The sequence below is a fragment of the Zalophus californianus genome, chromosome 10 (genome assembly GCF_009762305.2).
Source record: "Zalophus californianus isolate mZalCal1 chromosome 10, mZalCal1.pri.v2, whole genome shotgun sequence".
Lineage (NCBI taxonomy): Eukaryota > Metazoa > Chordata > Mammalia > Carnivora > Otariidae > Zalophus > Zalophus californianus.
Window position 1 is genome coordinate 83,176,647 of NC_045604.1, and position 14,088 is coordinate 83,190,734.

Here is a 14,088-nt window from a genome sequence, read left to right on the forward strand (position 1 = left end):
TTTAGGCTCTAGAGATACACTGGTGAGCAAGCCAGATATAGTCCCTCTCCTCGTGGAGCTGACCCTCCTGAGCTAAGGAAAGAGACGCATAAATTAGAAGTTGTAATACCGTGCCAAAAAACCCCGAGATGGGTGGTGCCTTTAACGGGGAAGGCTTCCAAGTAGAGGAGACACCTCGGCTGAGGTCCACCTGAGGAGTAGAAGCTGGTCAAGAGGGAGGGGAAACGAAGGCAGACTATTCAAGCCAGAAGGCCAGGAACGAACGGAAGGTCAGAGACGAGAGCGCGCCCTCCCCGTGGACACGCCGAGAGTAATCCAGGTGGCCCAGAGCAGGGGTGAGTGGAGGGGAGGGCGAGGGGTTGAGATGAAGCAGGACAGAAAGGGACCAGACCTCACAGGATGGGGTGAGAGCCCGGGCTTGAGAATCCTGAGGTGCTGAAGAGGGTTGCACGTAGGGAAGGGACAGGATTGGGTTTCTTCAGAGACATCTCAAGACTCGGAGGCTAGCTGGAATCTTGCTCACTCCCTCGTGCATTTCTTCACTAACTGCTACAGGTTTCCTTCCTGCCCTGATGCAGCCACTGTGCTGGCACCAGGGGCCTCGGGAGGAGCTGGGCCAGGGGTGGTAGAAATGCCCAGACACCGCCCATCTGGGAGGGCCAAGCCACCCCTGCAGGAACGTTACCGCAGTCGGTGCCTCGGCTCCGCTGGGACAGCTCCTTGGTCCCAGTCTGGAGGCTGTTGTCTAAAGACGGAGCCTGGGAGCACGCAGCAAGGGGGGGCGGGGGTGCATCCCCGGTGGGCATCAGGCATCCGGCACGTCGGTGTTGGATGAACGTGTGAGGGAGTGAACGCGAGGCTGACACAGAAGACTCGGTAAGAACACAGCCGGCTCTGCCTCTCACCGGCCCCAGCAAGGGACCTAAGTGCTCTGAGCCTCGGCGTTTTCGTCTGTGACGGGAGGATAATGACGGGGTCTCTCCTCTGTGGAGCTGAGAGAGTCACGCAGGCCAGTGCATCGAAGCGCTCAGCGCTGGGTAAATACGAGCCACGGAGCTCTGTGTCTCGGAGCAAGAACGGACACAGGGCCTCGTGGCAAGAACGAGAAAGTCATCCGGCTCCCACTGGCACCGCACAGCCAGCATCCCTCACCCCGACCTGTGCACGCTCATCGGAGAAGCTGGTCGTAAAGACCACGGGAACGGGCGAGCCTTCGCGTGTGCTTGTCATCCACTACCAGCGTGCCCACGTGCTGGGTCTTCAGAAACTCTGGACGAAGCCTCCTGGGCGAGCCGGAGTGTCATTCACCCGCTGATTCCACAGATACTGAGCACCTGCTGTGTGCCAGGCCCAGTGCTAGGCACCTGGAAAGCACAGTGACAGTAGCCACGGGAGCATTTGAGCAGCGAGAGGACGATTCACAAGGTCTTCCTGGCTCCTGGCTGGACCGTACGCTGCAGGCAACAGGAGCAGGAGGGAAGCCGAGAACAGACTCCCAGCCAGAGACACACACCCCCCAGCTGGCTGGCAGGAAGGATGGATCATACAGTCACCCCCCCACCCCCGAGGTACCAGCTCTGAGCGCTATAGGGAGGCCACAGCTGGGGCTTCCTAGAAAAGCCATGTGGACTCCTGCCCTGATAGGAGGGGCTGAGGGACCCTCCTTGTTCAGAACGTCACATGAAATGGAGGTGCTTGATCTAGAAGGCTGAGCACCGAAGTGGAAACCAGCTGTACCTGCTGTGGGGGGTGGGAGGGGGAGATGTAAGTTTCCTGGGGATGGCCTGCCAGCGGACATTCATTCATTCAGTGCACGTGGTGTGTTTTCTTTCCAAAGCATGAACCCTGTGTCAGGCACAGGAGGCCCGAGGATTTAATGAACGGACCACAGGCCTTGTAATCCCCCAGACCGGGTCCAAATCCCAAATCTTCTGCTTACTACTACTTGTGCAGTCTTGTGCAGGTGACCTACTGGGATCCTCAGTTTCCTCAACTGTAAAATGGGTATATGCGTTCCTATGAGCAGGATCTCAGGCCTCTCTGGGACCCTGTGCCCTAGTTCAGGCTCAGTGATTTGAGGACTCGCTCTCGTTTCAGGTCGGCACTGAGTGGGATGCCAAGGAGCGGCTCTTCCGTAACTTTGGGGGTCTCCTGGGGCCCATGGACGAGCCAGTAGGCATGCAGAAATGGGGGAAAGGCCCCAACGTCACCGTGACTGTCATCTGGGTGGATCCCGTCAACATCATCGCAGCCACCTACGACATCCTGATTGAATCCACTGCCGAGTTCACCCACTACAAGCCCCCTTTGAACTTGCCCCTGAGGCCCGGGATCTGGACAGTGAAAATTCTTCACCACTGGGTGCCAGTTGCAGAGACCAAATTCCTTGTTGCACCTCTGACCTTCTCAAACAGGCAGCCCATCAAACCAGGTGAGTACTCTCATCGTCTCTGCGGGGAAATATTCCATCCTGGGGGTCTCTGGGGTCCTCCTCCTCAGTGGGCAGTGCCACTCACATGGGGGGCATGTAGGCTGCCTCGGAGAACAGTGCTGTCTGCTCTGTATTTTCTCCTTGTTTGCATAGAGAACCTTCTAATTTTCTACTTGTACCCTGAGGTGATGTCATCTGTCTGCGTATTACGTATCTAATTCTTACCTGCTTTCCCACTGGACTTCCAGAAAGCCCTGATCGTATTTAAGACAAGATGGGAAATAAACCCAGGCAGATACTGAGTTTCAGCAAATCTTACTCACTTTTTTAAAAACAATAATTAAAATAGGAAATTCTGTTCATCAAAAACATGCTACACTAGGAGAAAAGACACTACATCTGGTAAAAAATATTTGCTACACGTAAAATCCCTTCAAAATATATAAAGAAATCCCACAAATCAGAGCCAACTGCAAGCCACAGGCCAAATCTGGCCCACTCCCTATTTTTGTAAATAAAGCTTTATTGGGACACAGCCACACCCATTCATTGACATATTGTTTATGGTTTCCTCGGGACTTCAGTGGCAGCCCTGAGTAATTGTGACGCAGATTGCATGGCCCATAGATCCAAAAATACTATCTGGCCCTTTATAAAAAAAAAAAAAAAAAGGACTGCCAACTCCTGTTACAAAGGAGAAAGAAAAAAGCGCATAAATGGCCCACACACATACAAAAGGATGCTCGGCCTCATGAATAATGAGAGAAATGCAAATGAAAAGCAAAAAGAGATCCCACTTCACACCACCATGCACACACCGCACACACCCGTGCTGCACAGAATCCCAGGCCTCTGTGGCTGCCCTACAGACCTGTGCAGACCTAGAGCAGAACTGTTCCTAATGGCACCAAACCAGGAGCAGCCCAGACACCCACACTCAGGTGGATAGACACCGTGGGGTCTGCCCAGACAGCGGAGTTCTGCGTGGCCGGGAACAGCAGCACCACTCCGCTCCGTGCACTGGTTTGGATGAGACTCTACACCGTAACATTGAGGGGGACTTATCGCAGAAGTCATAACGAGGGTGCATACATTTAAAGTGCAGAAGCAGGCCCAGCCACCAGGACGTGATTCCAGGACTCTCGTGTCTAGAAAGCTGTGAGGAAATGAGTCGTCGACACAGAATCAGGACGGTGGTTCCCGCTGGGCATGCAGAGGCATGTTGGATTCCTAAGGTGCCCGCCTTCTTTGTCTTTTCTCATCCGAAGAATCGACTTACATTTTTCTGTGTTCTTGTCCTCCCCTGATCACTGGGAAGGTCTTCCTCCCTGCTCAGCCCCACCTCCCGCGGGGACCGCTGCCAGCACTTGGCTGTTCATCCTTCTAGAGGTTTCTGGAGGTTTCTAAAGCATAAACAACATACAAAACAAGTCACACATTGCTGGCTTTTGAAAATGGAGTGATAATTTTGTCATGAAACTTGCTCTTTGGACTTTCTGAGTCTGTGTATCTAAAGCTACCTGCTGCCTCATATTCCACTGGATTAAGGACCCAGAATCCTTCTGTCTCCCCCGTGAGTAGACACACAGCTTCTGGTGGTGGTGGTGGTGGTGGTGGTGGTGGTGGTACAGAGAACACTGCAAAGATTCTTGAATCTAAAATTGTGCCCATACAGATACATCCATGAAATAGATTCCTAGAGACAGGATTTCTGGGTCTCTTGATATTTGAAATTGTTTGTCTACATCCAACAGATCAGAAACCCAGAAGCCAAAAACGCATTACCGCCTCTATTAGGTAAAAAGAGCTCTGGGCTGGGTGCCATTTAGCCAGTGACCTAAGGAGACGGGGACAAAGACATGGGGAAGGGGCGCCTGGAATCCGAACGGGGGCGTGACGTAAACTCTGTTGACTTCTGCTAAGTTTCTGTGCTGAGCAAGCGGAAAGATACAGACCTCATGTTTTCTCGAGATGGAAGTCTGCTCCCCCCTCTCCCCGCGAAACAGGCAAAAGACAGCCCTTCCAAAACTAGCTGGGCACTAGCAAGTGCCCTCCTGATGAGGTTCCCATCCTTAGCATCCCTGAGAGTTCCCAAAGCCAGACGCAGAGGACGACGATAAAAATAGCATTCTCCTCTTTGCTCCAGATACACCTGTCAGAACAAAGGAGCGGTCCTCCACTCCAGGGGGAAAAAAACCCTGGGACCATTCACTGGGTCCTGGTTTTTCCAGCTTTTTTTTTCTTCTTGGAGTTTCTGAAGATGGCAAGGCTCTTCCTTCTCCTGCCCAGGATAAGCCAGGGGTCAGCGCCGCCGCCCCCCTCCCCCCGCCACCCGTCAGTAAGCGTGTCTGTTAACAATGTTCCAGTGACAGGGAACGCAAAGGTGGGGGCAATGCAATTTGTAAAATGATTCATCAAGAGTAATTTGCTATTGATGCGTCCCTGGTAATCTCAAGAAATCTGATGAGGTGGAATTGAGGAAAATTTAATTATAGAGGCGCGCATCACGGGCTGATGCTGTAATAGCATTTCCCACATTAACCTCATTTTTCATAAGGGTTTTCTGCATCAGCCACAATATTTGGTTCCCCGCGTTCAGATGCTTGTTAGCTGCTCTTTTCACTTTGTATGTCTGGCCTTTTGTGGGTTCGGGTAGCTCCCCACTGCCAGCTCTGCAGATGTGGAGGGACTGAGAGGCTCCGGTGGACAAGGCAGGACCTGCTCGAGAAAGAACGGGCTCCGTTCTCGGACAGATGGTCCAGGAGCTGCCCACCCTGCCTGCCAGCACCAGGAAGAGGTGGGCTAGGGCCATTTTTTTTAAGACATGTTGTTAATTCCACTGGTTACTTTAAGAAGGGCAGGTGTATGGTCTTTCTGCCTCCTTGAACCGCACTCAGGACTGAACATATTCGAAAAGAGCATGCAGATTATCCAAGCCTCCCTGGTTGCCACTGAGGGGGACAGCCACCATCATGTGAACGGGAACTGTTTTCTGAATGCCACACTGTCCCATAAGGACGTGTCTCGGAGACCTGGCTATCTCAGCCCGACCCAGAGCTGACTGGCTAAAACACAACTCACCAAAATCAGTGGCCGGTAGGTTTTTTAAATCTATTCCTGTGTTTGGCAATGAAACAGGCAGTAAGAGGGAACTTCTCCAAAATAGAAACGTCTAGCTTCTCTCCGTCAGCCCAAATGTGTGCACTTTCTGCTTCCCCATCTGTAAGCCCCAGGAAGTAGTCACAGCCCCCTCTTGATGTGTCCCTTTACTGTTCATAGAGCACATGAACTTCCTGAGCCCCTTGCCAGCCCTGGGGGTCTCATTGGGGCAAGGGCAGGTATCCAGTTTACAGATGGGGAAACCACGTCTTGGAAAGACTGGCTTCCAGATGAAAATAAAATTAAGGGGGAAAAAAGCTTTTTTAGCTTCCAGTTGGTGGATGAGCCCGCAAGTAGAAAATCGTGAGGACAAGAACGGGCATTGGACTCAGCCAGTCCAGGACCTAAGCGCAGCTCTGTCTTGCACGATGGCCACCCATTTCCCCATCTGCAAAATGGGCATAACACCAGCCCTGTGGCTGTGTGTGTGTACAAGGGTTGTGTACTAATAACACCAACCCTAATAATCCTGGCTAAACTTCTCCAAGCACTTAAAGTCTTCGCCAAATGCCATCCATGTGTGCACACAGTATAATTCACGTGCAGTATGACGTAGTTTCCAGTGTACAATATAGTGATTCGACAGTTCTTTACATCCCCCCGTGCGCATCACGACCAGTGCACTCTGAGCCCCCATCACCTCTTGCACCCGTCCTGCCGCCCACCTCCCCTCTGGCAACCAGCAGTTCACTGCATCTAAGAGTCTGGTTTTTCCTGTGTCTGTTTTCCTTTGTTTTTGTTTCTTAAATTTCACATGAGTGAAATCCTATGGTCTTGTCACTTAGCATTAGACTCTCTAGCTCTGTTCATGTTGATGTAAATGGCAACATCTCCTCCTCGTTGGTACTGAGTACTGTTCCGCTGTATATATTCCACTGTGTACACCGCATCTTTTACCCATTCATCTATGGACGGACACTTGGGCTATTCCCGTAGCTTGACTACGTAGATAATGTCACAATAAACATAGGGGCCCACATATGTTTAGCAGTTAGCGCTTTCATATTCTTTGGGTAAATACCCAGTAGTGCGATTGCTGGATCCTAGAGTAGCTCTATTTTGAACTGTCTGAGGAACCTCCATACTGTTTTCCAGAGTGGCTGCACCAGCTTGCATTCCCACCAACAGAGCACGAGGGTTCCTTTTTTTCCACGTCTTCGCCAACACTTGTCTCCTTTTTGATTTTAGCTGTTCTGACAGGTGCGAGGTGATACCTCCTTGTGGCTTTGGTTTGCACTTCCCTGCTGATGAGTGAGGTCGAGTGTCTTTCCATGTGTCTGTTGGCCATCTGGATGTCTTCTGCCCACTTCTAACTGGATTATTTGGGTTTGAGTTGTGGAAGTTATGTGGAAGTTGGGTACTAATGCCAGGTGCCGTTGTAAGCACTTAATATCAGTCAGCACATTTAATCCTCATGGAGCTCTAAGGTACTAGGTACTCTACTCCTCTGATGGTCAAGGAAAGAGCAGGCGCGTCGGAAGCTGCACGCCAGGGCTGTGAGCCCTGTGGGTTCAGACCCAGGCGCCCTGATTATCGTCTGCAGGCTCACGCATGAGGTGCTGCTCAGCAAAGCCGGGCTGTGGAGAGAGCCGGCTGAGGTCAACAGACCCGGACTCAAACTTTGGCTGCGACTCTCATTAGCTCTGTGATTTGCAGAAAGGCCTTTAATGAGGTTTTGCCTCTGCCCGGAATTCTCTTTGCCACCATCTGCATATGGCTTCCTCGTTCTCATTAACCAGCACTCAGCTCGGGTGGCACCTCAGAGAGGTCTCCCTTGCCCCCCTCATCCAGATAAACATCCTCGTCACTCTCTAACTCCTGGGCCAGCAAGCTTTTACTGTAAAGGGCTGGACGGTAGACCTTTCCCGCTTTGTGGGCCACACACTGTTTGTCCCAGTGACTCCGCGGTGCTCTGGTGGCAGAAGCAGCCACAGACGGCAGGTCCGCAGAGAGACACAGCTGTGTCCTAGTCAGACTTGACTTAGCACACTTGGTGGGCCAGACTTGGCCCAAGGACCACAGCGCGCCAAGCCCTTGCTCTGACTCCGCACGCAGTGTAGTCCGTTCGCGTTACTGATCACCGGCTGAAAGGACTGTATCTATGGATTGTCCTCAGTCTCCCTCCGCAGGGCTGTAATCTTATCTGGCTCCCTCCGCGCCAGGTGGAGTGGGGCCTGGCCCTTAATCTTTATCAAATAAATGAATGAGTGCCTTGCAGATAGAGGTATGTGTTGAACGAATGCCTTGCACAAAGTAGGTGCTGAAAACAACGAATGAATGAGTGAACGAATGGTCTGGACTGCTGAGCTGCTCTGTAAGCCTGTGCTCAGTGGACAGACGTGTGGACCGTGCCCTGCACAAAGTGGGCTCATGGCTGTGGAGGGAGTGTCCCCGGAGGCTGTGTCCTCGTCTGTGCCACGGGGCTGCCGACAAACCCCAGGAGACTGTCCCGTGCCGGACATGGTGCCGGGCGGTGCCCAGTGCCACGCAAGGCACCCGGGTGGTACGCACTCTGTGACTCTCCTGACCATCTCCTTGTTCCCTGTGGCTTTCAGAGGAGGCACTGAAGCTGCACAACGGGCCCCCCCGCAGCGCCTACATGGAGCAGAGCTTCCAGAGCCTGAACCCCGTCCTCAGCCTGCCCATCAGCCCGGCCCAGGTGGAGCAGGCGCGGAGGAACGCGGCCTCCACGGGCGCAGTGCTGGAGCGCTGGCTGGACTCTCTGGTAGGTGGCATGTGGACTGCCATGGACGTCTGCACCACAGGCCTCAGTGCCTGCCCCGTCATGCAGCCCTGCAGCCAGACGGCCTGGAGCTCCTTCAGCCCCGACCCCAAGTCCGAGCTGGGGGCTGTCAAACCCGATGGCCGGCTCAGGTAGCACCGGGCCCGCGTGGGCCTCAGCAGATCTCAGAGGGAAAGCAGCTCGAGGGCTGGTGGCGCCCGGACCCTGGCCCCCCCCAGTCCCGGGGGTGCCTTTTGGACGAGGGGGCTCTCCTGGCTACAGAAAGGTGGAGAAGGAAGGTGCGGAGGTCAAGGCAGTTCCTGCCAACGACCCGCGTGGGGCACGCTGGCCCCTGGGGGTGAGGATTGCTGGGTCCCAGCGCCATCGTGGTCTTACCTCTTCTGGTGGATCCTCGAAGCCTCCAGGTTCCTTGTCCTCCCCCTCGGTGACCCAATCCCCCCAGTCAAGTGATTCTCCAACTTTTATTTTGAGCAGAATTTTGTTTACTAAGTGTAGTTGGAGGTAGAAGTTCAAGGTGTGGTTGAAATCCAGGCTGCTCTGGTTGAAGCTGGCAAGTCTGAGGTTCTTCCTCAACACTCAGCCCACTGGGCAGTCCCTTTGCCTGGGGTCCTCCTGAGGTACCTCCCCAGAACCCAAGGGTTCTGCAAAACCCCGTATGAAAAGCACTGCCCAGACCGGGGGCTTGATCTCCAGCCCCACCCTTGGGCTCATCTTCCTGCTCCTGAGCAGGGAAAGGGGACTGGCTGAGCCTTCCACCCACCCTTGTCCGGTGAGTTACCCTCCTTACTAACGAGATAAGCAGGAGAGCTTTTTGATGGGACATGGCCGGGGTTCCCCAAAGTCTGCAGTCCAGGCCAGCCTCCCTCCAGACTGCCCCCTGAGGTGGCATCAATGGGATGAGGTTCAGGGGTATGAGCATCAAATCTCCCAGCCATTCAGGGGCCGGGAGAACTCTGGGGACAATGGCCAGGAAACGCAGAGATGGTTTGGAGCCAACTCCTGAGCTGAACACAGCAATACCCACCCCCTGCCTGAGCCCTTGCGCTCTGAGGTCGGGCACTCCAGACCTTTGGGAATTGCCCCACCCCGGTGCTGTAGGGAAGTGACCAGGGATTTTCACATCCAGGAACAAGCATTTCAGATTTGGGTTCTAAATTCATGCCCGCCCTTCTCTGAGGTGCCTTGGAGGCCCCTGTGCTGTGCCGGTGGAAGCTGGAAGCTTGAGCATCAATCAGAGTGGTTCAAGCCTAAACAAACAATAGTGTTCTTCCAGCCTAAACAAACAATAGTGTTCTTCCAACTGCTTGAGTTGCCATAAACCTGAAATGTGTCCTTGCTGTGTGCCTCGGAGGGCCGGACCTGCTCTGCTGGAGAGCCCATCCCAAGGCCCCTTCCTTCTCCAATTGCAGCCTCCCCCCCCCCCCCCCGACCCCCCTCCCAGGACAGGCTTTCCTTGGCCAAGGCCCACCCCTCGTTGCTAACTGCCCTGGAGGGCCCATCCTTGTGTTTCTGGGCAGCGTGGGTATGAAGGTACTGCAGTTCCCCCTGACTGCTCCACACTCACCCCGCAGCCCCTGCCCCGCCAGGCCGCATGTCCTGGGGGCCAGGGAGGGTCTGGAGGAGGGACACTTTCGGTATTTATTATTTCTATGTTTTAGTCAATGACTAATGAGTAGGTGCTGCTTTTGCAGCTTGTCAGTTATGTCTCTTACTAACTGAAGCTGCCTTTATTCACGAAAGGCCCCCCCCCTTTCCCCGCCCCCAGTGTCTGTCTCCTGTCTGCCCCGCATTCTCCATGTCCTCAGAGGAAAGCGGGGGTGTTGGACACCACGAGGAGAACGCTTGCACCAGCATCATCCGCTGGCTGAAAACGGGGTACCCCTGGGGACACTGGAGCCTTGCTTTTTCCTCAGGCAGGAGGGAGCCTCAGCGGGTCCTCCGGTCCCGGTGGGGCTGGAATTCCTGAGCCATCCCTGCTGCCCGCGACAGGCACAGGGCCAAGACAGGCTCATGACTCGGGTGGAGGCAGAGGACCCATGGCAGGGCCTGCTTCCGAGCCTGAGATGGAGAGAAAGCCAGTTTGGGAAGACGGGGAGTGGCCGGACTGAGCCCAGAGCTAGCCACGGTCACCAGGGGCTCCAGGGACCTCGGAGGCGCTTGCTGAGAAAACCCGGATCATCCCTCCATGAAGAGCCCAGCGGCCGGTGCCACCACCTCTTTCTGCCCCAGCCCACCCAGGGAGCCTTCCTCTTTACCCTCCCGGCCAGACTGCTGGGAGTCCCACGGTATCCCCCATGTCCTGTGCAGGGCTCAGGCCTGGGTCTGGTGTGTGCGCCTGCACACCCTTTCCTGCAGCCATGACACTGCTGGTATCCCCCACCCCCACCGAAGCAGCAGAAGAGGTCTACTCTGGGCGTCATACCCCTCCCCCCGCCCCCCACAGCAAGGAATTCAGAAGCCAGACGGTCACACCCCGTGTTTCTGTAAAGATCTCTGGTTTGGGACCAGGGAATAACATTGCTATTAAAAACAAAAATTTCCAAACAAAGCCCAGGAGGATTTGAAAAAAGGTGATGTTTTCCCAGAGGACACAGTAACAGCTGAACTTCATCAGCCTGTGAGTGAGTGAGTGAGTGGGGAAAGGCCACTAGGGCAGGCAGCCGTGAGTTCTGGCTATGGGACCCAACCCCAGGAGATGAACCCCAGTTACAGCCTGAAGCCTGGCCCCCGGCTCCCTGACCAGGAGCCTGGGGGCAGTCTGGGGAGAAGGAAGCATTCAAGAGGCTGTGGCACCCTGTGTCATTTCCCAACCAACCCGTCCAGTGATGCTCAGGCGGCCGCCCGTCTTCCCGAGTCCCACGGCCCAGGCCAGGTGCAAAGCAGTCTCCCTCGAGCACGCGAGCAATGCATAGACCCCCCCCCCCATATTTAACAAGGGGGCCTTTACCTCCCTTTGGAAAAAGACCTTTCTGGTCAGATCAGGAGTCATTCGGGCTTCATTCCCCCCTTGCTAGTTTAAGATGCCAGTGCCCTCAGGATGAGCAAGACCACCCTAGCCCCCAAAAGGGGCACACTGCACCTCCTCTGGGCACATACCTGGGGTGGGTGGACATGCTGCCTTCAGGCTCCCTGGTTGACAAGTACAAGGAGGACATGGGCTGGACCCTCCAGCTCTTTCCAGGAAAGTGCAGAGTAGAGAGAAGCAGCTGTGGAAGGTGGGGCTTGAGCCAAGACCCCTTACACAGCAAAGTCCACCGGAGACTCAGGACACAAGCCCCCAACAGCACCCAAGGCGGGGTATACTAGGAACGGCTGTTGGCCAAACCCTGCCAGGTCAAAGCCACACACTGTGGTAGGGGTCGCAAACACTTAACATGGTTGGCATAAGAATTGGGAGTGGTGGGGACTGGGGTCTGTGCGCACGGCCCATCCGAAGACAGCAGCCTGTCTTTGCAGGGGAGCCTGCAGACTCTTCCAATTTGGTAAAGGAAGCCAGAGATCCAGATTTTCATAGGAAATTTGATTTTTAAGTGTCAACCATGTGTTTTTGTTTCATGGGTTTTTTTCGGTTTTGAGTGTGGGCAAAGAGAAATTCCACAGTTCCTCCCGTGCACAGCCAACCACCTCTGCTCTCTGGAGAGATGGTTTGCGAGGAGGTCAGGCAGTGCCCTGGTGGAGGAGGAAATGAGCCACCAGTAGGCAGGGGCAAAGATTATGGCTCGTTTCGCCGATCGCTCTGAAGCGAGAACACGAACCTCTTACTGGTCATTCCACCCTGAAGACATGGCCCCGCGGAGGAGAAGGTCCCAGAAGAACTGGCGTGTGGGGCTGGCCTGGTCCCAAGATGGTGCTTTAAAAAAAAAAAAAAAAAAAAAAAAAAGAATTTGGAGACCTGACCTAAGAGGCCCACACCTTCCAGAATTCCAGCCTGCCCAGGTGGAGGTGACAAGGACAGGGTCCAGGGAGGGAGGGGTGTGTCAAACAGTCCCGGGTTTGAGCAGCCATCTTGGCACATGTCTTGGACACTGTGCTGGAGTTGTGCTGGCTCACGGGACACCCTCTTCAACTCAGTTACCTTACTTTTTGCCCATGGGTCTACCACAGGCGCTACCTCATTTGTCTGCTGAGAAGTTTACCTGGGGAGGGGGGGAGATAATTAGGTGTCCCAAATGTGCTGGAGCTGAATGTACAATCTATGCAAATTTCTCTCCCTCTCTCTGTTTCCCTCTCTGTGTCTCTTTCTCTCGGAAGTTTGGGTTTTTTTTGTTTTACCTTACAAACAAGATACTGTGTAGACCCCTCTTAAGACCGAGGAGGGCTTTCACGCGCCACCTGTGTGTACCCCTCACGTTGTCTTTGGTTCTGTCCTCACCAAGCCCCACGCAGGGAGAAGGCGGCCCGGCCCTCCCCTCCCCTCCCTCTGGCTGGGAACGCTCCAACTGCCTCTGCCCCCGGAGTCCCCAGGAAAGCAGGTTCTGCCCCTGGCACCCACCCCCCTTCCTGGACACCATCTCTGCTCCATCCTCATTTCCTTCCCACTTGCTTCTCCTCCCCTGCTTCCCCCACCAACCCCCAAAAGCCTTAGGTTTCTCCTTTTTGAAATGTGGCCTTAACATTATTTTTGGAAAGCTGACTGCCCTCTCCCTCCAACTTCTACCAACATCCGAGAAGAAAGAGCATCCCGACGCTTTCAGGGCAACCTCCTCAGCCAGGGGCTGCCCATCTCTAGGTTGCAGACACAACAGAAATGGCTTCTATGTGTCGTCTTTAAGAAAAAGTATTCTCCTGTTGTTCCTCTGGGTAAAATGAAGGCTCCGGTGCTCCCGCCAACGGCAGCTCACTGGTGCAGCTGTCCGCGCACACCGCCGAGGCACCAGCTCGGCTTCCGCCCCAGCCGGCTGTGAGCACCTGCTCTGCCGTCCCCCCTCTCCCACCCCCTACCCCCCAGGCTTGATGACTTCCTGTACTTCGTTCAAGGGTAAATCAGGAGAGTGTCTCGATTTCTCTTTCGTCCTTCCTGCCTGGAAAGGGGGAGCGTTCCGTATTCCCAGCAGATGGGTTGTGTTCTCAAAGGGATCACGCTCCTGACTTCTGTCGCCCCAGGTCCCATTGGAGGCCAAAGACAACCCCCGAGGGTTCTCATAGGAAATTCACTGGAATTGAGTGCAACCGTCCTTAGAGTCCTTTCTCCGTCTTCTTTTTTGTTTTTAATATTATGTTGTCAGTAGCATTTGTTTTATTTTGTAGAGGCCTCATGATAAGTTATTACTGTCCCCCTCATTTTTTTTCAAAGACATGTGGTGATATAGTTTTTAAAAATAACTATTTTGTTATCGATCATGATATGCATAAAACTGTACAGAAATATTTTGTAATGTATTGATTTAAAAAAATCTGTAAATAAAGTTTAAAAAAAGAATTCCAATGGCACACACTGAAAGATGTAGATATTTTGCTATTTATTTAAAGGAGTATTTTAAAAGAGATTGAACTATCTGAAATTGACCAGTCATCACAGTTCCGATCCTACGAACACTTTTCTTCGAGGTAGACAGTGTTTCTCGGAAGCGATTGCACTACCCACCCATTTTTGCACCTTTTCTGTATCTTCATTTAGCAGAAAAACAACAAAATTGTGCCTTAGCTGTATTTTTTTGTCTAGGGGAGTTTGTTTCTGTCTGACAAAGCAAATTTTTTTGCAGAAAACAGTGGATGTATTAAATACTGTATCATACCAAAAACACTGCAGGTGTAT

General features: G+C 53.5%; 1 protein-coding gene and 1 long non-coding RNA gene across 3 annotated transcripts in view; one reads left to right on the plus strand and one right to left on the minus strand.

Moving 5' to 3' along the window:
• The window catches only part of XYLT1 (xylosyltransferase 1), a 290,901-nt gene extending 280,661 nt beyond the window's left edge, over positions 1-10,240 (plus strand). Inside the window, exons 11-12 of the mRNA XM_027611201.2 lie at positions 2,098-2,431; positions 8,146-10,240. Of these exons, the coding sequence (XP_027467002.2) occupies positions 2,098-2,431; positions 8,146-8,468 (657 nt within the window). The 3' untranslated portion in view covers positions 8,469-10,240. The remainder of the gene's footprint in view (positions 1-2,097; positions 2,432-8,145) is intronic.
• The window catches only part of LOC113932291, a 111,485-nt gene continuing 99,846 nt past the window's right edge, over positions 2,450-14,088 (minus strand). For both annotated transcript variants that reach the window (XR_004819360.1, XR_003523025.1), the window contains one exon: positions 2,450-3,834. This is a non-coding gene — a long non-coding RNA (uncharacterized LOC113932291). The remainder of the gene's footprint in view (positions 3,835-14,088) is intronic.